This window comes from Lagenorhynchus albirostris, chromosome 7, assembly GCF_949774975.1.
Source record: "Lagenorhynchus albirostris chromosome 7, mLagAlb1.1, whole genome shotgun sequence".
Lineage (NCBI taxonomy): Eukaryota > Metazoa > Chordata > Mammalia > Artiodactyla > Delphinidae > Lagenorhynchus > Lagenorhynchus albirostris.
The window spans coordinates 100,284,811-100,309,123 of NC_083101.1; the positions used below are offsets into that span (position 1 = coordinate 100,284,811).

Below are 24,313 nucleotides of genomic sequence, written 5' to 3' on the forward strand. Positions count from 1 at the left end.
CCTGTTAGCTTTGACTGTGATGGCTGTTAACAGAAACTGTTACTTTTGATGCAGCTAAATCCATCCTTCCCCTCTCCCTGCATTTGGTGCTTTTGGGGGTGGGGTTTAAAAGGTGACTAACTTTAGGACGATTTAGAAGGAAAAAAAATTCTGAAGCTATGCTTAGAATAAGATCATATACAGAGATTATTTCCTCCAAGCTGGGCTTGGAGAAAATCCCCATCTTGTTTTGCCTCTACACATCAATACCTAATTGGGGGCGTTCTTTTTCCTTTTTTTTCCCCAGACTAAATGGTTAAGAAGTAAGGAAACCACTTGAAGTAAATTTGGTTCTCCTAAGTTTTTCTACATAAAGCTTTAAAATGCTTCACTCCCTTGACAAACTTTATGGTGAAAGGGAAGAGAGAGAGAGGCCTGGGATTCCACCCACCCTTCACACCACACTGCACATGGTTTTAAATCTGCACAAAACTCTGCCATCTGGAAAGAAGAGAGAAGATTGAGAATAAAAGATTTGTAAAATATGTGTTTCCCAAACCCTCGGGACCTAAAGAGTTAGTAACTTGACAAAGCAACTAGCTTTTTTTTTTATTAGACTACAGATATTTATGAAACACTGGGCGCTATGTGGTGTTTTCTTTGTTGGATTAGTTATAAATGTCATGATCCATGTTCAAAGGGATTCAGGGATGGAACAGACAGACCGATGGACAACAGGGCCACAGAAAGCTGAAGAGGATTTTAAAATGTAATTTGAACGTTACGGAGAATGGCCAGGAACTTCCAGAAAATTCTGTTTTGCTGCCATGACCCAAATAAAGAATTTTACAAGGCTGGGTGGAGCCCATTGAACGTTGAAGTGTCTCAATCTTTTTGAATTTAAAATCTAGGTAATAAAACAAGCTTGTGCCACGTGGAGAAGATGGACTCTTAGGAGAAAGTGCTGAGTCTGGTTCCTGGAGTTTAAGTCATGTGCAATCACAGGCAAGAAGAGGATGATTAGTCCTTCCAAAATGGCCCACTTCAAACTCTGATTATCACGAAAAGGGTGGAAGGTGGTATCAAAATTACCAGTTATAAACCTGGAGGGACAGCGAGAAGAGCCAGCCTGGGACTCTTACAGAAATAATACAGTGAAAGAGTACGTCCCACCCTGGGAATTAGGAATGCACTCTGTCTTCTGGTGACCTGGCCACAGACCAACTTTTCCCCCTTCTCCTTTTTTCAGGAGAAAAAAAAAAAAATCTCCTTTTCCCTCGAGTTTCTGTGTTTATACAAGAAGCCCGTCTTCTGTGTTCATCACCACCACGTTCTGTGAGAAGCTTTCAGCAGTTTTCTCAGGGTGGAAATCTTAAGGCCGGCCTTTCTTGTTTGGGCTTCTTGTTTGGGTCTCTGACACACAACGGGGCTGTTGACAGAAATGGTTAAGTGGCCGTGAAGTCTGGAGCCCAGATGCAATCCACCTGCCAAACGGGATCAAGGGTGATGGCGGAGATGGAAGGCCAAGCCAGCTCTTCAGCCTCAATGGAAGTGTTAACAGAAAGCAGGAGGGGGAGCTAAGCTTGCTGAGGACAAAGGAAAACGCAACAGATCAATCAACTCTCCTTTGTTAAGAGGCAGCAGATCACAGGCTGAGGCCATCAGGCTCCCAGACGAGATGGGGCTGGGAGGACCCTTCAGGGTGTAGCGTTTCCTTGGTGGGACGCTCAGCTCCAGGCAAATCCCCAATCTGCACGTTGCAAAGGGTGCTCCTGTGCCTTTGATGACTTTCCATAAGAAGACAGTCTGTCTGGGACAGAGATGACGTTCACTTCCCTGCTCCCAGGCCAGTGAGAGCACCGCAAACCCCTCTGTGCAAACTATTAGCATTTCGGGATCTCAGGAAAAAAAAGATCCACTTGTGCATTCCAGACTCATGGGGCAAATGGAAACAGATGAAAAACAAACCAAAACCCAGAACTGCTGCCTTGCAGATGTTAACAGGGGCAACCACTGGAAGCAGGTACTTCACGTCTTCCCTAAGATGTGGAATAAAATGTAGACATCTTTAGATGCCTTTGGTATATTTTAATGTATTTACCCTTAGACACAGAGGCCTATATTTATTGCACTGCCTCAAAAATTATTTAAGCAGGTTTTAACATTATTCTTCTTTCCTTTCCGTGGTCACAGGCTGGGGCTCTGCACTCCTGCGCTCACCATACGCCCACATTCCCGTTTTTTTGTTTTTTTTTTTTTTTTTGCAGCACGCGGGCCTCTCACTGTTGTGGCCTCGGCCATGGTTCATGGGCCCAGCCGCTCTGCGGCATGTGGGATCTTCCCGAACCAGGGCACGAACCCGTGTCCCCTGCGTTGCCAGGCGGACTCTCAACCACTGCGCCACCAGGGAAGCCCCTATTTTTGTTGTTCTTAACAGCCAGTCCCCTTCCCTTTCCATCTGTCTCTATCATCTATTTTCAGGTTATGGCTCAGGCCCCTCCTCCTGCAGGAAAAGCTCTATTTATATATTCTCAAATAGCTGAAGAAGAGGGGCAGCGTCTAACAGTTGTTAGCAACATGAACAACGGGATTCATGTTTCTCTAGAAATAAACCAACGGCTTTAAGCTTAGATCTAATTGCAAAACTGGCAGCAATGATTTTACTATTTATAAGACAAAATACGTAAGGTTGGATAATTTCTTTTCTTTTCCTTGTAGGTGTATATATAGTTAACGGGTACTTTTAAATGATAACCTTAAAAACCATAGTCTCGGGATGGCCTTTATTGTTGATGAAGGGGTTGCTATTACGCCATGGTATATATTTCTCCTTGTGAAATGCTTGGTTTCCCTGCACACAGGGAAACCCGCACACAGCAGAGCTTCACTACACGCACGCCAGATACAGCAAAGGCATGGAGTGCACAGTCAGACTCAGACAATTTATTTTACTGAATGTAGGTTCAAGTTCAACTAAGCATTCTAACAGGTAACATGATTCAAACATCAGAGAGAAATCTCTTTAAATCCTAAGAAAGCAAGTTCACACACAGTCTGCGGGCCATCGAATGAACTTTTTATTCTCGACACTCATCCGTGTGGAGTGTGGCCATGTGAGGTTGCCAAATATAGAAAGTGATAGACACCACAACCATCTCCCGAAGATAATTATTCTTTGAATGGAAAACATCACTTAAATAAAAAACATTTAAAGATGCTCCCTTAGTTTGTATAATTCCTAAACGTAAAATATCATCTTAGTAACAGAACAAAGAACTCGCCTTGGTTGGTCACATCATTCATTACGGAAGGGGAAAATCAATAAAAATCATAAAAAAACAAAACCCTGAAATAGAAATAAATAAATAATTTACTCATAGGTAGTTTTGCTGCATTGCACGTTACCACACAAAATTCTAAAGCTGATTTTTCTTAAAAGCTTGGAAAACACATTTGCCTCTTGGAGTTTCTTGCTAAGTGGTGCATGCTTCTCAGAAGGAAAAGTATTCTATGTAGGCCTGAGTTTCAAATTTAAACACTGGGTAATCTAGAGCTTGCCCTCCTGGGTGCACAGCTGTGATGATGGGAGAGCAAGCGTCTCCCCAGCCCCCGAGGTGGGGAGTGCTGCAGAAAGCCAGCAGTTTAGGGTGAAAATGGGCAGAAACCACAGGTACAAATCAGTCTGTACTTTTAAATGGATTGTAAAATCTTCGAGACCATCCTCTGGAGGTTCAGAAAGGAGCAGCACAGATATGACGATGGAACAGAAGTGTTTACTGGAGGATTCTTTCCACCAAGAGTTAACACAGAACTTTGCTCTTTGCGAGGCTTTTAGCAAGTTCCCACCAGTCCAATTTCTCTTGCTTTCTGTTGCTAAAAGTGCTCAGAGTTTACGGCCTTCTTGGCCAGCCCTTAATTGATATTCTTTGCTTCCTGAGTTAAGCCCCTCCGGTGCTTGCCTCTCACCCCTGCCTGCGCCTGCATCGCTGAGAGTTCCTGGCCGTCTTCTCGTCCCTGGTGCTGGGTGGAGAGAAGCTACTGAGCCCTTCTCATGACTGCAGACATCTCAACACAACACTGTGAGCCCTCCTGAACAGCATGTTTTAAATTTGGGCGGGGGGAAGGAGGAGTATGCTACTTGGTTTATTAGAAAACCGATCTTGAAAAGAATCTAGAGGAAAAGGTAAGTGAAATTCTGGTGCATAAACAACTATTTTGAGATTGAAGTTTGGTCACTTCTCTTGCCCCTCTTTTTGTGCTCACGGGTGGTAACTACCTTCCTGAATGAAGAGGACACGGCTGTATATCTGTTCTTGAACGGGACTCTCCACGCAGGGTCAGCAGATGTCTTCTGTAAAGGGACACTTAGTAAATATCTGAGGCTCTACAGGCCACGTGCAGTCTCTGTTGTGTATCCGTCACTTTTTTTTTCTTTAATGACCCTTTCAAAATTGAAAAACCATTCTTAGCTCAAGGGTCTCCTAGATTTTCCCTGTGGACAAGTTTGCCAGGCCTGCTCCGGGAGTTCTTTGGCACGGGACACGGCACCGAATGGTGCAAAGTACGAGGCCGCTGGGCCTTGGAACCCCAATCTGGGGACTTCTTTTGGAGAGTGAGTTAGGTCCTTGCAGTTGGATGCTCAGGCTTGGATCCTCCATGCTGGTCTCTACTGTGCTCCCCAAATGGTACAGAGCTGGACCACGTTAGCATCCTTTATTTAAAAAGTGGCTATTTATCGTAGGAGGTCTTAATTTAGGCCTGTTTAGATCTGTGCCTATGCTAGCTTATCCTTGCCTTGATTTGAAAGGCCAAATCACCTATTCTAGGCATTCTGCAGGTCAGGGCCTTACTACTCCAAATGGCTGGCGGCAGAAAAGCTAACATGTAAACTTACTTCTTCACCACTAATGCCACCCACAGTCCGCAGGGCAAGCCTCCTTTAAGAGGCACGAGGCAGGAGGAGCACGCCAGTTCACTATGCCCCTGGGGTACCCATGACACAGCTCGTGTGTGGCTGCGTCTTGAAAAGGAACAGTGTTTACCAGGGACCAAGCATTTAAATAGCTGGAGACCAGCATTTCAGAAGCTGGATTTTTCGAGAGACATCTGTCTCCACCCTCTCTGAAACAAGTCTCTCTACACATCAGATGCTATACCACCATACAGCTCCCCTAACCTTCTTTATATTTGAGAGGCAAACTTTCTACCAATAATTTGTCCGTTGTTAGAATATTCACTTTGAAGAGCAGAATCACAGGATTTGCTTTTCTTTCATAAATCTGTAATCTTTTAAGTCATCAATATACTTGTATGCCACATTTTTAAGTAATTAATGGACGAGATGAAAATCTAAAATTTTTTTCTGAATTAAATAAGGGCTTCAGTACCTGAATTCTTTCTCTCATCATTGATTTTTTACAAAAAGCAGTTGATGATTCTCGAAATATACATTTGTTACCAACTAGACGAATCTAGCTGTTCTGGAGTTAAGAAATAGCTTGTGCGCACACACACACACACACACACACACACACACACACACACACACACACACACACACACACACACACACACACACACACACACACACACACACACACACACACACACACCATCGCCTAAAAAACTATGTATGAGAATTCCCAAAGCTTCTAAACTAAACAAATAGGTGAAAACCCACTGATCTCATACACGCCAATCCAGTTGTCCTTTTTAGGTTTTTGTTTAAAATGTCAAACGTGTTTTCTTCAAAATGTGAGTTGATTTCTCGTGTTCAGTTCTTCTCTTCATTTGGATTTACAGTGGCCCTGCCAGCACAGCCTCAACCGCGACAGTAAGCTAGGTCTCTGAACTACGAGGGCAGGGGGATACCGACTTGAAGATGGAAGAAACCGGAGCACAATTAAACAAGCACAAACGAGCTACTGAGAAATAAGGACGTGCCTGTTGACAAGCACCAGCTCCAGTTCTAACAACACCGAAACCAGTGAACTATGAATTTTCCAACTCAGAAACGTAGTGTTCTAAGGCCGCCGAAAGATGGCATGAAGAAAGTAACTACCTGTGGTCAGAAGAAGTAACAGTAACGGGGAATGATTCTTCTAAATGAAATGAAACAGTGCATTCTGAAGTGTGTGCTTTTAAAAGTGAGAGCACTGCACTCCCTCACTCTCTCCCATCAGTGGGTTTCATACACAGACACGCGCACACACTCTCACTCTCAGACACACCACCCTCACCCTCACACACACACACACTCTCACCCTCACACACACACAGCGCTCTGGTTATCATTTCACATTTTTCAGGTCTCTTCACTATCAATTTTAAAAACTGTTACCTCTTGGTGCCTATACCTCTCTATTTTGGATAGAAACAGTTCTGATTTTTTTAACCTGCAAAGAAAACACACAGCAACAGCCCTGAACAATAAATAAAACTAAACATCTCCCTCTTTAGGTTAGCGCTTTCAAGACAGAGAGGAAAAGGGGATGATCAGTCCAGTCGGTATGTGTTCTGGTTCTGTGAACGCGTCACCCCTCGGTCCCACCTCCCCTGACAGAGAAAAGCCTGCCGTTTCCCTCCAATATTAAAGTGCATCTGTTTAAAATCAAATATACCTTAGAGAACAACCAAAAATCTTAGTAATTTTTGGCAGATATCCTGTGCAGCAAAAATGAAGTGATGTTCCCTTTTCCCTATTCCGCAACTTAAAGCTGGACACAGAACGGCTAAATGCAATGCTTCTAGGACAGCAGAGTTTACGAACAGTGGGTTTTGGTTTTGTTTCAAGGAACGAAAAGGGAAAGGAAAAACAAAACAAATGAGAATGAAGAGGAGAAACCCTGAGGCGAAAATGGCTTTTCCGTTAGAGTCTTTCTGGGGCTCGAACTCTGGTTCATAAGGTGCTGGCGATCTTCTGGGACGGAAGGCCGTCCTCCAGCCAGACGGTGGCGGCCGAGCCACTGCGCGGGGCCCGCCTGTGAATGCGCCGCAGCCGCAGCAGGTAGAGGAGGATGGCGAGCAGGACCACCAGGAAGCAGCCCGAGAACAGGTAGTGATTGTACACAAAGGAGAAGCCCCGCCAGTGCGCGTGGCTGGCCCGGAAGGTCTCCTGCTGGATATCTCTGCCCACACGGGAACAAGAACAAACGTGAGAACGAGGCAGGCGGGAAGTGTGACGTAATGATGCGCAGGGTGGGGTGGGAGGGGCCTGGTTTAGGACTCAGCTCTGCAGACGGAAGCTGGAACCTCCGTCTCCCAGACTCAGTTTCCCCTCCTCTAAAATGTAGGATACTGTGGCCCAGCAGAGGGTAGCTGTAAGTATGAACACGATAACCTGTGAAAGGGTATTCTTAAGTCTGTAGCTGTTACCAGCATTATACTTTGGGTAACAAAAATCAGAGAAAGTTAGAACTGTGAGTGTTTCACTAACACACAGAAGCTAATGTGGAATCAAACCACACGTCTATGATCAGCAACACCCACTACTCACACGTTTTGCAGTTAACCCAGCTAAACGTGCTGCTGGGAGATGCTTAATTAAATGAAGGGAAAAAACAAAAACAAAAACAGCTAACACCTCATTTGTTAGTGAACCAGGGTTCTTATGGGGGGCGGTCAACTGACAGCTAAGTCTGTGAACTCGAGTGGGAAAAAGGCGCACCTTTATTTTACCCATCTCTGGTTGTAATGCAGTATTTTCACTGAACATGAATGCAGACAAAAAACTATCGCTACTGTAGTATCAGCAGAACAGTGACTCTGTTCCTAGAGGAACTCACAGATCTTTTACATCACACTGTGGGGTTTTGCAGGTGCCTCAAAATATCATCAACAGGCATCATTACACTGAACTGACAGGAAGTACGAATTCTGCTGCCAGGTCTTGCTATTTAATAAAGAAGAACGTATACCACTGTATCACAAATTTGTCTTCTGTAATACTTTGATAAAGGTACTGCAATACAATGGTTTCCTCTATAGCCTATGTATTTATATTAGGCATTAAAAACAAGATTTTGACAAGGGGTCCAAGGCCATAAAGGTTAAGGACCCTGGAATGGACCCTTCCGTGCAGGGGCTAGGGAACAGGCAGCTGAGAATAAGCACTTTTGTGGCGCCTTTGCTGGGATGGTGGGCTGGGAAGGGAGGAGGCTCCGGTGGGGAAGACCAAGTCAGACCTCCCTGACTCTCCCATGCTGCCCACAGCCAGCGCCAACAACACCCCAAACAGCCACACCCACTGCCCACGACGCCCGGATGCAGGGAAGCATCTTCTGTTGGATTCTCGTGACCAAATTCGCAGCCATACCTTAAGGGTAAAAAGCGGGTCCTGTAGAGGATTGCTCCAAGGGTCCACTGAACCTCCTTGTCGTACACTTGCAAAGCTGTCTTCAAATTTTTGTAGTTGACGGGAAATGAGAAGCCCCTGTGGAACACCTCAAACATCCAGGCGGATTTGAAGCACTGATACCTACAAACAGCACAGACGTGTGAGTGCCACTGAGTCACCGGGTGGGTCCAAAAGCACGTTCGTGGAGTCGGCCTTGCCCTCTGTGAACAACGGGGCTGCACAGGCTTCACGAGGCCTGTGCTCTGAGGGCGAAACCATCCGTACGCATCTCCAGCTGACGTGCTTGCTTTACGCCCTCTGTCCCACACCATTCACCTGTTAAAATCAATCTGCTCATGAAGCGTGGTCTCCGTGTAATTTAATACGTGGCCGCGGGAGATTTTTCCCCTCAGGCCTTCCATCACTTACTCAATTCAGTTCTCAATAAATACTGAGCAAGTTCCACCTTCTCTGGACCTCAGTTTCTTTATTATAAAATGAGAAGATAGGCGGGTCCTTTTCAGCTCTGATAATCTATGATTCTAAATATTTATCAGAGGGTTGCTTTTTGCAAAGCACTGGGCTAAGCAAGTAATAAGACATCATAATAAATAATAAGATAGCCAGTGTGCTTAAATGACTTATAATGAAAGAGGATTTTTTAAAAGCTACAAGTAACTATAAACACAGAATATGATAAACGCCACAAGAGGGATGTAATGAGCGCTCTGGAGACTCGCAGAGAGGGACGGAGCCTAGCCAAGTGGACAGAGGAAGACTCGGAAGGGACAGCACCTGACCTCTGAGGTCTGGGCAGGACATCAACGAGGAGAGCATGCCCAGGGGAATTCCAGGTGGAAGGAAGAGCAAAACTGAGCCCCAAACTGCAAGATACGTTTGAGCACGAGTATTTGCCATTGGTCTGAAAGGAGCCTGGAGGAGATGAGGAGGAGTAGGGACTGATGAGGACAGAAAGGTAGATTGGGACCATGGTATGGCCAAGAATGGACACACAGTTTCTTCAACACACCCTGGGCTCAGCTGTCTATGACTTACTTGAGCCTGTGGAGGTCGGCGTGAGAGGCATACAGTCCTCGGTCAAAGCGTTCCCGCAAGATTGACCACTTCGTTGCGCAATAATCCTGAAAGAAATTTCACCCCAAAGAAATCACTAGGAAAGGTTTATTAAAGTTTTTTCACTTTAAAAGTTTTTACCAAATTCATATTCATAACAAACATATCCTTCCAATTAGGAGACACAAGCTTGTGTCTGTGACCCATGAGGACGAGACACACAAACACTTTGTGAATGCTTACTGATGAGCTGAGACAATGCTTGTTCTTTGTCTTAAGATTCAGCCAAAGTTATTGTTAAAGAGAATCTCGCTGCCCACAACCGACCTCCTCAAAGCTGCTAAGTTTCTCCCCGCAATGACTGCATGTGACAGGCACAGACTTTTGGAAAAGTGAAGCGGTCCTTCAGCCAGTTCAGACTGAACACCTGTGTCTGTGGCTATATGGTGCAAGGTTCTGGGAACACAAAGATGATTACGAGAGGCTTTGTCTTCAAGAGAAGGGAAAGAGGTGCCACCTTTTCCTGAAGTTATCTGTAATGTTTACATTAACAGCTAACATTTACTGAACCCTGTGTTGGCACCTTCTCTAAATGTAATGCTTCAAACAACTCCTTGACACAGCTGCTATTCCAACCTCTATTTAAAGGATGAAGACATTGAGGCTCACAGGGGCAGTGAAACTCACAACAGGGGATACAGAGAATGGCACTCAGCCTGGGGTGAGAGGGCGAGGATGCATGTCAGGCAGAGGAAACACGACGGACGAAGACAAGATGGGAGGGAGCACAGATGGGAGGGAAATGAACAGATGTCTGATACGATTAGAGTATCAAGTGCTAGGTGGGGAGATGAGGCAACAGCGTGGGAAGGACACACTAAAGCATTTGAAATTCATCCTGGAAGCAAGAGAAAGCCACTGAAGACTTTCAATAGGAGAGCAGGTGGCTGCACTTGGGTTTCAGACAGAACACTTGGGAGTGGTGTGGAGGATGAACCACAGAGGGGGGCCAGATGCAGAAGGACCACGGGGAGGCCCCTGCATAGTGCAGGTGACAGAGAGCGGCCAGGGCTGGGACGGCGAGGGTAGGACAGATAGTAGGGAGAGCAGGGCTCTGAGAAAATGTATGACATACAATGACACGCTCGATGACTGCTATTATGGGGTGTACAGCGAGGGATGGAGGAGTGACAGGGAGAAGTCTGTACCTCCTGGGTTTGGGGGAGGGGAACTAGATGGTTTAGTGATGCCATGACCGAGACAACATAGCAGAACAGAATGGAGAGAAAGGGGGGTTGTCTGCCGTCGTGAAATCTAGCAGGCGCTAGGCAGGCAGATGCAGAGCCTCCTCCTGGGAGGCAGCAGCAAACCACGAACACGGATGAGACCATCCAAGAGCCTGAAGGTCAGAGGACCAAGGGAGGAAGTATGGGATCACCAAGGCCGAGAGCCTAGGAAAGGGTCAGGGAGGCAGGGAGAACAAGAGAGAAGGGGTCCTGAAAACAAAGGGTCGGAAGCTGCGAGGAACTGTCAGATCAGAATTACACTATTACACATAAAAGACTGTCATCTGGAAGCCACTGATGGCCAGTGCAGTCTCACAGGGGACTTTCTGCTTCTGCTGTGACGATTCCTCCGGCCCAACCAAGGGAGCAGGGCTGCCGAGGTGCTGCACACAGCCTTCGCCCTCCCCCTCGCCCTGCTCTGGACTTGGGCCCGTCGCCATCTACCCTGGCTTCCTGGGTGGTTACCTTCGCAGCTCTCGTAAACGCGGCAGCGCTGTAGTCTCCCCCCATCCGTAGCACATCCTCAGTGCAGTAGTAGAATTCGGAAAAGCCGTAGAATTCACTGTTCTGGAAGTGAATCGGGGGCTGGTAGACCCCATTGAGGGAGGTCTGCGTCTCGTTTGTTTTGTTCATGAAAGGCTGGATGGTCTCTCGGCACAGGTCAAAGGCTCCCGTCCCCCGCAGGTACAGTGTCTGTCCATTCTGCTGGATTTCATCTTTAATGTCCAGGGGTAGGCAGGGGTCCAGGTACGGAGTATCAGGAGTCAGCCCAGTCTGTTTCCCCAGGAGCCTACAGGGCAAAGAGAAACTTCATCACGAGACCAACAGAAAACTGTGTGAAGAAGAAAGTGGCTGCAAGTCAGTGTTTCTCAAACTCTGCCCTATGGAACACAAAAGGGTGGCGCAGTGGTTGAGAATCTGCCTGCTAATGCAGGGGACACGGGTTCGAGCCATGGTCTGGGAGGATCCCACATGCCGCGGAGCAACTAGGCCCGTGAGCCACAACTACTGAGCCTGCGCGTCTGGAGCCTGTGCTCCGCCACAAGAGAGGCTGCGATAGTGAGAGGCCCGCACACCGTGATGAGGAGTGGCCCCCATTTGCCACAACTAGAGAAAGCCCTTGCACAGAAAGGAAGACCCAACACAGCCAAAAATAAATTAATAAATTAATAAATTCCTACCCCCAACATCTTCTTAAAAAAAAAAAAAAAAAAGGGTTCCGGAAAAATTAAGTTGGGAAAACACGGACTCAAGCCCCTCCTGGATACCGATGATACACATGTGCGTACAGCAGACAGCTGAACGGGGTCCAGTGAAACTATGACTTGGTCAGATTACTGACGCTTTCCGTGCCCTGTGACGCAGGCTGGTGTCCACGGCTGCTGAGGGTCCGCGGTTAAGAAGCTCCTCCCAGCGTCCTGCTCACTGCAGTCCAACGCCCACCACTGTGCTGTTCCCAGCCCCGTTTCTGCCACTAGTGCTTGTGATTTTAATTATATACAGAGAAATGTGACCGTGACAAGAAGTCGCTGGTGCTGTTAAAGCTAAGGTTAGATGGCTTAGAAAAATATAATAAAGGCAGATCGTCAAATTAGGTGTTAGCAAGATTAAAAGAAAAACAAGTTGGGAAAAATTAATAAAAATCTAGACGAAATTGGTATCAAATTGCTTCACAGATGTCTTTAAGGCCCTGGTATCCTTTAAAGAAAGCCAAAATGACATCAAGATGAGTGGGTGCAGTGCCTGCCAGAGAAATAGCCTAAGAAAAGCCTTTAGTCCAGAGCAAAAGATTGGCAAATGAATATGTAAATTAAAACAAAGTGCTTGGGGTTGATTCTATTTTTATGATTCTCTGTTTTAACTGAATGTTTAAGTTAACCAACTATTGATCCCAACTGCAGCAAATAACAGTTTCCATTGTACTACAGGCTCTGAGAAGTCCTGTAGAAATCTTAACTTGTTCACTGAAATGCCCTATGCTTACCACCTGCCGATGAAATGTCCACATCTGTCATCCTACTATGTGTCCCCACCATTAAGCAACTGAGAAGTAGAAAAGAGCATACAACAGCTGGAGTTATGTTACTGTTTGACACCAGGAAATCCGGCCTAAAAGGTGTTTAACTATTAGGAAGGCGCCTGAATTTGATATTCAGTCACTGACATTAAGTCAACTTTTTACCTGCCGCTCAACTGACAAGTTGTTTATTCCTAAGATCAGGGCAACTCAGAATGCACTAAAAATGTTTAAGTGATTTAAAAAAATCCATCATCACTACTAATGGCCAAGGGATGAATATGCAATTCAAGGCTCAATTCATGACATATGTAAAAAGTGATGACTGACATTTATAATTATTACAAAAGTCCAAGATGAGTCAAATGTATACTTCATGTTACAGTTTTTAGTTGCTCTACAACTAAATTAAAAAGTACCACTGCAATGTCCGTTATATAACCTTCTTGACATTAAAACCAATTAGTAAAAATTAGGGTTGCAGAAGAAGGTGTTTCTCCAAAATTCTAATTTAAACATCACTTATAAAATATTTCTATTTTAAGACTATTACTAAAAATAATTATACTAAAGTGCGCTATGTAAAATACTATTTTTAAAAAGAAACGGGGACTAGTTAATCTCTCTTAACTAACGCTATTCAGTTAACGTCTGGAGCAGACAAAGAACCAGTTTTTATTGCTTCTATTCACACATGTGAATTTCTGGAAAATGAGGTAATGAATGGCTCTGACTTGGCCTTTCTTAAAGTTCAGGCCTCCACAAGTTTATTAAGATTAAATTGTAGCCATTATTTTATAATAACTATAAATGAAATATAGCCTTTAAAAATTCTGAATCACTATGTTGTACACCTGAGACTTATATAATATTGTACGTCAACTATACCTCAACAACAACAAAAAAGATTAAAATAGATCAAGGAAATACACTATCATTTATTTCTATGAATCAGGATTTTTCTCCTCAAAATCGTTTCGTCAAAACAAAACAAAGGAGCTTCCCCGGTGGCACAGTGGTTGGGAGTCCGCCTGCCAACGCAGGGGACAGGGGTTCGAGCCCTGGTCCGGGAGGATCCCACGTGCTGCAGAGCAACTGGGCCTGTGCGCCGCAGCTGCTGAGCCTGCGCTCTAGAGCCCGCGTGCCACAGCTACTGAGCTCGCGAGCCACAACTACTGAAGCCTGGGCGCCTAGAGCCCGTGCTCTGAAGCAAGAGAAGCCACTGCAATGAGAAGACCGTGCACCGCAATGAAGAGCGGCCCCTGCTCGCCACAACTAGAGAAAGCCCACGTGCAGCAACGAAGACCCAGCGCAGTCAAAAACAAAACAAAACAAAAAACAAAGCACAGTAATTAATACCATTTTACAAAACCCCAGATTTCAGATTTTTTTATTCATCCATATGGCTTTTCTGTTCTTATGGACTAATTTCAAATAAGTAATTGGTATACACTTAAACTTATAAAATAAACTTAAACTGTTAAAGTGTTTTTGCATATTTTCTATCCCAGAATTCTTCATGAACTCATTTTTTGAAGTTTCATTGCTAAAGAGGTTTACAATCACTAACTTTGACTTCTAGATCGTTTCTTTCTCGTGAGTAACTTCCTTCACTACGGTCTGATTCACTAAATAACCGCCAGGCTGGTTTCCCACGACACCGCCAGGACATCCCGTAACTCAACACTATCATCGTTTCCTGGGGGCCTCCAGGACACCTGAGTGGCCCAGGTGCTGAGTTTCCGCAGGACTTTGCAATCTGGAATAGCATCACCCAGGGTTCGAAAGTATTTTAATATCCTGAAAGTGAAACCTCTAATCCAGCAGGGGAGCCATGGGTCTGAGAGAACGAGAGCCTTCTTTGGAGGTGGGTGAGCTGGGGCCAAAGGCTGCCCTTTCATTTCTTCTCCAGCTCAGCGGGCGGGGCAATAAACAGCTAACCGTGCTCATATGCTTCTGCTGACTGAGGCCTCCCTGCTTGGCCTGGATATGTCTTCTGTGAGGACAAACCGCGGTTTCAAGGTGACGACCGAGCAATGGAAGGTGCTTTACCTGTTCTTTTGAACTGTGCTGGTAAATATTCTGTCCTCATATCTCTGTCGAGCAGCATTGCCACCAAACCCAAGAAACGTGGCCACGTAGACGCGGTACACGTGCTCAGTTTGGTGAACGTCACATCCCAAGTTAAATTCGGCCAATAAGTTCTTAGCTACTTCTTCCTACAGACGTAAGGATCACAAACGTTAGTATTTTAAGCAATACAAAAACAATTACCTCCTGTCAAAAAGAGGGATCTACAAAAATTCTCGTCAAAAAGGAGCAAAAATTTCTGCATCTGCATTTCCCAAGGGTCCTTCTAAGCATCCCTCCTAATTCAATCCGACAATCCTGACTTAAGAAATTTCAGATGCGCTGCACGTTTGTGATGCTGATAGGACTTTTTGAAAAGGGACATTGGCAATGTGGTTTCATATCCTCTGATCTAGTAAATCTACTTATGGAATCCTGTGCTTTGAAAATAATCCTAAACATTGAAAAGTCTCTATACACAAAGATGTCCTTTGCAATTCTGTGACAGAAAAAACTGGAAGTCATCTCTATATGTAATTTCAAGTAGGGGTTAGTTAATAATGGTAATAAAGTTTATGGAGGAATATGCTTATGCACTGCTAAATAAAGGACAAAAATTGTACAAACAGTAAAGATTATAACAACCATATTTTTAAACACTATAAACAGACAAAAAAGAATAAAGAGAAATATGCCAAAATGCTAACAATAATGTTTTTGGATGATGCATCCATGGGAAATTTTTTTCCAAACTTACTTTTCTATGAGTTTCTTACTTTATTTGAGGAGAAAACATGACTTTGTACAAAGAGTGTAATAGTTTCTAGAGGCGTGTCTGGATGGGAAGCAGGAAACACAAATTGTAATACTTGAATTTACAACGCATTTTCTAAGGAGCTTAATAAATACTTCAATAATGTTTACTGAGCTGATACGAGGTGCCTAGCAGGCCGTTAGATATACTATATGCACTACCTCAATCAGCCTTATGATAACCCTCTGTTAGAGGCACTTGCAATCACATTTATAGCTGAAGAGGCTCGCTCGAAAAAGCTAAGTGACTTGCATAAGGTCCCAGAACTAGTGAGGACAGGATGACGATGCAGCTCAGGCTTGTCCAGCTCCACTCTTTTCTAACCACTCACTCTGCTAGGTATTAATCTAGAGCTGAATGGAAACAGTAATAAAGACATAGAGCAATTCAGGAAAGCATCTGGACACCCTCTACAGAAGGCCACCCAGCCTACTGGGAAACTACAGTACCGAAGGGGATATGCAGAAATCACAGAGTAAACCATGAGTTCAGAAACGTGGAAGCGGTGGATACAAACCTCTATCCTTTCCAGAAAAATCAAAAGCTGTCTGAGCCACACACAAGAGTATTTCTCCCAATTATAACTTAAGAAATCTGATACTATTATATTGAGTTTTACAATACCTGTTGAGAAAAGAAGTGACTGAAATAGAAACAAAAACTCAAGTGTGTGGCTGACATACACACCAAAGGAAAATTCTTGGTAAGTTCAGAAAACAAACCAGCTGACTTCAATGAACAAACACAAACGGCTTAGTGGAGGTTTGCCTTGGTTTCCTCCTGTCTCCTTTCTCCTGGGCTGTGAAGGTGGTACCCTCAGCAAGTACAGTAAAGATGTGTTCAGACTCAGAAAACAAAACACAAATGGATGGAGACATGTTAAATGAAAATCAAACCAAACAGAAGGAAATTTGTACAGATAATAACCTGCTGTGAGGAGGCAAAGCTTACAGTTTTGGGGACTTCGTATGCTATCTGGGTTGAGACGCCTCCCATGTCGAGAATACCGGCTGTTCTTTTACGGAGAATGGCTTTGCTGCTTTCGCTACCAGGGATGTTAACTTCCACAACTGCCTCATCATCTGGAAAGAACAAGAAACATCCACTGGAATGGAACAAATGCAGAGAAGCGGGATCTTGTGAAGAGTCATCCTGCTTTGATGGTGGGTTCAAGTGTATCTAGGCAGACCCAGCTTGCTCCTCCCGACTAAGATCAAGTTTACTGTGTGACACAGCAGCACCTCCCACTCTGCTCCTACACACCCAGCTGTGTCACAACACTCAGCTCCTTTTTTATGCTTTGCATGAAATAGAAAAAGCCGTAATTTCCAGTTAGATACATTTGCTGGAAACACGATACTTACCATCTTCAATATGCTCGAATCGTCCAAGGACAAAATTAATGCCAATCCAAGCATACACACCTAGAGACGTTATAAGAAGAGTAAAGTTTAAAAATATTTTATATAATCCTGATCATTGCAGTCAGTGCAAACATTTATTTCATTCCCCGATAAGCTGTGAAAACATTATCTGAAAAAATACATTTCTGTTGATGTATTACCTTTTCCTAGTCGTTTTCCAAGAACTCTCAGCTTTTAATTTTGTAGTTTCATACCATTTGCATGGGTTGAAAATATAATTCCCTAGACACTCCTGTTCCTTTGAAATTTATAGGTTGTTTGGAAATACCGGAGTTTTCACTTTTTATGAGGTTAAACCTATCAAGTACAAGGTTTTAAGACAAGTGAACTCTAACCCTTCCATTCTTTTATCTCACACTTCCACTCAGTTCCCAAGTCTGATTCTCTTTTTATAACATTTTCTACATCGGACCTTCACCCATTTTCATTACTGCCTTGATTTAAGCTGGTACAGAGATCTAATTGACTTTCCTGCCCCTACTCTCCCACTCCAACCCATGCTATCCTCTGCTGGGCTGATCTACAGAACAAAGCCAAACTCCACAGCCCAACAGTTCAAGACCTGTCCAACTTATTTTTAATCGAATAAATTTGGCATGTAACAATGTGTAAATTAAGGGGTACAGCGTGTTACTTTGATACGTTTATATATCGTAATATGATTGCCCTTGTAGCGATATTATTATCACATTACATCATTATAGTACAGTATTATTGTCTATATTCACTACGCTGTGCATTAACTGTCTATGGCTTATTTACCCACTGTTATAAGTTTCTACCCTTGAACACCATCAGTCTTATCTCCTGACCCCATCCCCTAGTAACCAACATTTTACTGTCTTTTTACACGTTGGACTTTTACAGATTCCACAAATAAGTGATATCATACAGCACTCGTCCTTCTCTGACTTAACTCGCTCAGCATAATGCGCTCAAGGTCCATCCATGTTGTCAAAAATAGCAGGATATCCTTCCTCCTTTCTCATGGTTGAATAAGATTCCACTGTATATATCTACCACATCTTTTTTTATCCATCTGTCTGTTGATGAACACTTGGGTTGTTTCCGTATCTTGGCTATTGTGAATAATGCTTCAAAAATCACGGGAGTACGTGCATCTTGTCAAAATTCTATTTTCATTCCCTTTGGGCATATACCCAGAAATGGAATTGCTGGATCGTATGGTAGCCCTATTTTTATTGGGAACTTATTTTATTGAGGAACCTCCATACTGTTTTCCATAGTGTTGGACAAATTTTCATTCCCACCAACAATGTATAAGGGTTCCCTTTCCATCACATTCTCACCAGCACCTGTTGTCTCTTATCTTCTTAAGGATAGCCATTCTAACAGGTGTGAGGTGACAGCTCACGGTGGTTTTGATTTGTGTTTCCCTGATGATTAGTGACGTCGAGCATCTTTTCATGTGCCCGTTGGCCATTCTGACATCCTCTTTTGAAAATGTCTTAGTTCTTCTGCCCATTTTGAAATCAGATTTTTTGGGTTGTTGTTATTAAATTGGATAAGTTCTCTATATATTTTGGATATTAGCCACTTACATGATAGATGGTTTGCAAAAAGTTTCTCCTATTCTGTAGGTTGTCTTTTCATTTTGTTAATTATTTCTTTTGCTGTACAGAAGTTTCTGAGTTTGATGTAGCCCATTTGTTCATTTCTGCTTTTGTTGCTTGTGCTTTTGGTGTCATATCCAAAAAAACACTGCCATGACCAATTGATGAGCTTCCTCCTTTCTTATTGAAGTTGTACGGTATTGAGTCTTCCGTTTAAGTCTTTGATCCATTTTGAGTTAATTTTTGTGAATGGTGTGAGACAGGGGTCCAATTTCATTGCTCTGCATGTGTTTCTCCAGTTTTCCCAGCATCATCTGTTGAAGAGACTGTCTCTTATCCATTGAGCTTTCTTGGCTCCCTTGTCTAATATTAGTTGACCATATATGCCCAAATTTAATTCCAGGCTCTGTACTGGTCCATTGGTTGCTATGTCTATTTTTGTGCCAGCACCACACTGTTTTTATTACGATGGCTTTGTAGTACAGTTTGAAACCCAGATGCCTGATTGGCCGCCTTCTTTTTTCTCAGGATTGCTTTGGCTCTTCAGGGTCCTTTGTGGTTCCACACAAATTTTAGGATTGTTTCTTCTATTTCTGTGAAGAATGTCTTTGGTATTTTCATGGGGATTGCGCTCAATCTATAGACGGCTTTGAGTAGTATGGCCGTTTTAACGATATCAATTCTTCTGATCCATCAACACGGCACATCTTTCCATTTGTTTATGGCTTTGATGTCTTTCAGCAACGTCTTTTAGTTTTATTGTACAGATCTTTCACTTCCTTGGCTAAATTTATTCCTAAGTATTTCACATTTTGAGTGCTTCTGTGAGTGTGATCATCTTCTAGATTTCTTTTTTAGATGCCTCATCATTAGCATAAAGGAATGCAACTAATTTCTCTATGTTGATCTTGCATCCTGCCACTTTACTGAAATAGTTGATTAATGCAACAATTAATCAATATTTTGGACTGAGTTTTTAGCATTTTCTTTATATATGAACATATCATCAGCAACTAGTGACGATTTTACTTCTTTTCTAATTTAGATGTATTTCTTTGCTTTGCCTAACTGCTGTAGCTAGGACTTCCAATATTATATTGGATAGGAGTAATGAGAGTGGGCATCTTTGTCTTATTCCTGATCTTGGAGGAAATACTTTTGGTTTTTCTCCATTGAGTATAATGTTAGCTGTGAGTCTGTCATATGTGGCCCTTATTAAATGTTGAGGTATGTTCCTTCTACACCCAATTTATTAAGGGTTTTTGCTTGTTTGTTTTACCATGAAAGGATGCTGTGTTTTGTCAAATGCTTTTTCTGCATCTGTTGAGATGAAGTGATTTTTATCTTTCATTTTATTGATGTATTAACATTTATTGATTTACATATGTTGAATTGTTCTTGTATCCCAGGGATAAATCCCACTTGGTCATGGTGTATAATCCTTTTAAGGTGTTCTTGAATCCAGTTTGCTAATATTGTGTTGATTTGTCGAGAATTTTTGCAGCTATATTTATCAGGATGTTTGTCTATAGTTTTCTTTTCTTGTGGTATCTTTATGTGGTTTTGGTGTCAAGGTAATGCTGGCTTTGTAGAATGAGTTTGGAGTGTTCCCTGCTCCTTTCTGGAAGAGTTTGAGGAGGATTGATGTTTTCTTTAAATGCTTGGTAGAATTCTCCAGTGAAGCCATCTGGTCCTGGAATTTTCTGTGTTGAAGTTTTTTGATTACCAATTCAATCTCTTCACTGATTACCAGTCTGGTCAGATTTTCTATTTCCTGATTCAGTCTTGGAAGGTTGTGTGTTTCTAGAAATGTATCCACTTCTGGCTTATGTAATTGGTTGGCATATAATTGTTCATAGTAGTCTCATGATTCTATGTATTTCTGTAATATCAGTTGTAATGTCTCCTCTTTCATTTCTAACTTGGAGTCTTTTTTTTTCTTAGTCTGGCTAAAGGTTTGTCAATTTTGTTTATCTTTTCAAAGAACCAGCTCTTAGTTTTGTTAATCCTTTCTATTGTTCTTCTGGTCTCTGTTTCATTTATTTCTGCTCTAACCTTTATTATTTCTTTCCTTCTGCTAACTTCTGGCTTAATTTGGTCTTCATTTTCTAGTTCCTTAAGGTGCAAAGTTAGGTTGTTTGAACTCTAATTTCTTAATATATGCATTTATTGCTATAAATTCTCCTCTTAGAACTGCCTTTGCTGCATCTCACAATATTTGATATGTTGTATTTCCATTTTCATTTGTTTTGAGATACAGTAAGTCCCCTACCTACAAACCTTCAAGTTGCGAACTTTCAAAGATGTGAGCATGCATTCGCATGTGCAATCACATGAGTTAATTCCCATGTCTGGCGTACACTGCCATGTGTGTGCATCCTTTACAAGTAGCTGTGCTTTTGTGCACTTTACTGTACAGTACTGTATGGAATACAGCAGTACAGTATCTTTATTTCAAGCCCAGAACCTGTGCCATCAATGTCAGATGTGAGTGACATTGCAGCTTGCCCTCCATCTCCTATTGCTGACGATCCTTCAGCTCTGCCATCTCCCACCTCCTCTCCCTCCTCCAGTCAGTAACTCTTCTTGCCTGTTCGCACCACGTCAGCCCCTGTATGCCAGCTGTTGTACCATACTACTGCTTTTCAAGGTACTATATTGTAAGATTAAAAATGTTCTTTATTTTTTGTGTTTGTTGTTTCTTATGTATTATTTGTGTGAAAAGTATTATAAACCTATTACAGTACAGTACTATATAGCTGATTGTGTTAGTTGGGTACCTGTGCTAACTTTGTTGGACTTATGAACAAACTGGACTTACGAACACGCTCTCGGAATGGAACTCGTTCATATGTAGGGGACTTATTGTAATTTTTAAATTTCTCTTTTGATTTTTTCTTTGACACACTGGTTGTTGAGAAGTATGCTGTTTAGTCTTCACGTACTTGTAGATTTTCCAGCTTTCTTCATGTTGCCGATTTTTTGTTTCATACCATTGTGGTCAGAAAAGATAGTTGGTATGATTTCAATCTTCTTAAGTTTGCTAACATTTGTTTTGTGTCCTATCACATGATCTATCCTGGAGAACGTTCCATGTGCACTTGAGAAGAATGTGTATTTGGTTGCTTTTGGATGAATTGTTTTGTGTATGTCTGTTAAGTTTGCTTGTCCTGGTTCAATTCCAGTGTTTCCTTGTTGATTTTCTGTGTGGACAATCTATCCATTGATGATAGCGAGGTACTGAAGCCCTTACTACTGTTGTATTTTTGTCGACTTCTCCCCTAAGACCTGTCAGTATTTGCTTAATATATTTCGGTGCTCAGGTGTTGGGAGCATATACATTTACAATTGTTATATCTCCTTGATGTATTGACCTCTTTGTCATTATATAAGCATCTTCTTTGATACTTGTTATGCTTTTTGTCTAGAAGTCTATTTTGTCTGATATAACTATGCCAGCTTTCTTTTGGTTTCTATTTGCTTGGAATATCATCTTTTATCCTTCCACTTTGAGCCTATGTGTGTCTGTAGAGATGAAATGAGTCTCCTGTAGATAGTGTATAGTTGGGTCATTTTTTTTTTTTTTGATCCATCCAGTCATTCTGTGCCTTTTGATCGGTGAGCCCAATCTATTTACATTTAATTATTTATGTGTAAGGATTTACTACTGCCATTTAATCTTTTGCCTTCTGGTTGTCTCTCCATTGTTTCTTTTTCCTTCTGTTTCTGTCTACCTTTGAAAGTTCGTGGTTTTCCATGGTGATTTGCTTAGTTTCCCCCTTTTTTATGTTACTTATCTCTGTTCGGATTTTTACTCTGTGGTTACCAAGAGGTTTACATAAAATGTCTCACAAATAGTCCTTTTTCTGCTGATAACAATTTATCTTCATTCGCCTATAAAGGTCCCATCCTTTTACTTTTCCCCTTTTATATTTTTCATGTCACAAATTCTCTCTTTTAATGCTGCAATTTTGTTACCAAGTTGTAGTACCTATAGTTATTCTTAATGCTCTTTTCCTTTAACCTTTATGCTATAATTGTTTAATATACTGTTCTAAAAAAGATTTAGTTTTCTAATTCCATTTATCACCTTAATCAGAGTTTTGTGTACTTTCATCTTTTCACTTCAGCTTGAAGAGCTCCTTTCCACATTTTTTGTAGTCTAGTGGTGGTGAACTCCCTCAGCTTTTGTTTATCTGGAAAAGCCTTTACTTCTCCTTCATATCTGAAGGATAACTTTACTGGATAGAGTATTCTTGGTTGGCAATTTTTATCTTTCAATACTTTGAATATGTCATTCCACTCCTGGCCTATAGCATTTCTCCAGAGAACTCTGGTGATAGCCTAATGGGTTTTTTTTTGTAGGTTACTGTCTTTTTTTCCCTGGCTGCATCTAAAATTTTTTCATCACTGACTTTGGACAGTTTTAGTATAATGTGTCTTGGATAAGGTCTTTCATGTTGAAATAATGAAGTGTTCCATCAGCCTTTGGACTTGTATATCCAGTTCCTTTCTCAGGTTTGGGAAGTTCTCAGCTATTATATCTCTGAATTCTCTCTGCTCCCTTCTCTCTCTCTTCTCCTTCTAGGATATCCATTCATCTTACGTTGGTTTTTCTAATGAAGCCTGATAGTTTTCACAGGGTTTCTCCACTATTTAAAAATCTTAGTTCTCTCTCCTCTTCCACCTGAAACGTTTCTATATTCCTACCCTTGAGCTCACTTATTCTCTCTTCATCTGATGTGCTCTACTTTCAATGCTTTTTAATGCATTCTTCATCTCATTTATTGAGTTCTTCAGCTCTAGAATTTCTGTTTGGTTCTTTTTTAGAATTTCAATCTCTTTGCTAAATTATTCTGCTTGATAATTTTATTCCTGAGATCACTGTACTGCCTTTCTGAGTTTTCTCGTACCTCGTTGAATTTCTTCCTAATAGCTATTTTGAATTCTTTACCAGTTAGACTGCAATATTCCATGTCTTTAAGTTCTGTTGCTAGAAAAGTGTTTTTCTTCTTTTTGTGATACCACACTGCTTTGATTTTTCATAGTGTTTGATGAAAAGTGCCTCTGTCACTGCATTTGAAGTAGCAAATGACTTTCCCATTTAAGTAAAGCTTTGTTTACTATCATTCTAACAATTCAACACACTGGTCACTAGAAGCCTTTGTTTCGTTTTCTAGAAGGTGGCGCTACAGCACAAGTTTTTGGTTTTTCTTACCTGAGCTGACTCATCACTAAGGTTGGGAGTATGAACATAAAAAAAGCCAGTGGAAAGGGGAAAAAAATGGATGGTGACAGAGGTGGGGAGATGTGTGCTTAGTACCTGGGGCTTTGAGTGTGCCATAGCCCAGAAGAGGGTCCTTGAGTGGAGGTGGGGGAGTCCCAGAGGTCTGTGGGCTGTCCTCTTGCTAGAATACCAGGGCAGACAGCAAGAAACTCATTCTTTCAGCTCCCTCTGCCTTCTTCTCTCTTCTTTCTCTGCCACAAGTTGCTGTGGTCTCTCCTCACAGAGTCCCTCCAGCTGCAGTACTCAGCCAGGTAAGCTCCCCACCCCAGCTTACCACCTTCACCCTCCACCTCTGCCACAGGTCGTGCTGGCCCACTGCCACCCCTGCTGCTCCTGGCCTGGCTCTGTAGCTTCCTCTGAGGTCCAATCCACTCACTTTCTTGGGCACTGATGAGTTGATCTCTTGGGTGTCCTAGTGTGCTGTGCAGAGGCACTTTTTTTTCGTTATGGATG

At 42.5% G+C, this 24,313-nt stretch overlaps 1 protein-coding gene across 9 annotated transcripts in view; it reads right to left on the reverse strand.

The window, feature by feature from the left end:
- Window positions 1-24,313, reverse strand: part of ENTPD4 (ectonucleoside triphosphate diphosphohydrolase 4) — a 56,157-nt gene that overhangs the window by 13,610 nt on the left and 18,234 nt on the right. For 7 of the 9 annotated variants that reach the window (XM_060155676.1, XM_060155670.1, XM_060155677.1 and 4 more), the window contains 7 exons: window positions 16,940-16,999; window positions 16,503-16,657; window positions 14,744-14,910; window positions 11,140-11,464; window positions 9,371-9,456; window positions 8,294-8,455; window positions 6,601-7,106 (listed from right to left, as the gene is read on the reverse strand). In XM_060155676.1, the coding sequence (XP_060011659.1) occupies window positions 6,878-7,106; window positions 8,294-8,455; window positions 9,371-9,456; window positions 11,140-11,464; window positions 14,744-14,910; window positions 16,503-16,657; window positions 16,940-16,999 (1,184 nt within the window). In that variant the 3' untranslated portion in view covers window positions 6,601-6,877. Of the gene's footprint in view, window positions 1-6,600; window positions 7,107-8,293; window positions 8,456-9,370; window positions 9,457-11,139; window positions 11,465-14,743; window positions 14,911-16,502; window positions 16,658-16,939; window positions 17,000-24,313 lie in introns of those variants that run through there. The other 2 variants (XM_060155678.1, XM_060155679.1) reach the window with 2 other exon arrangements.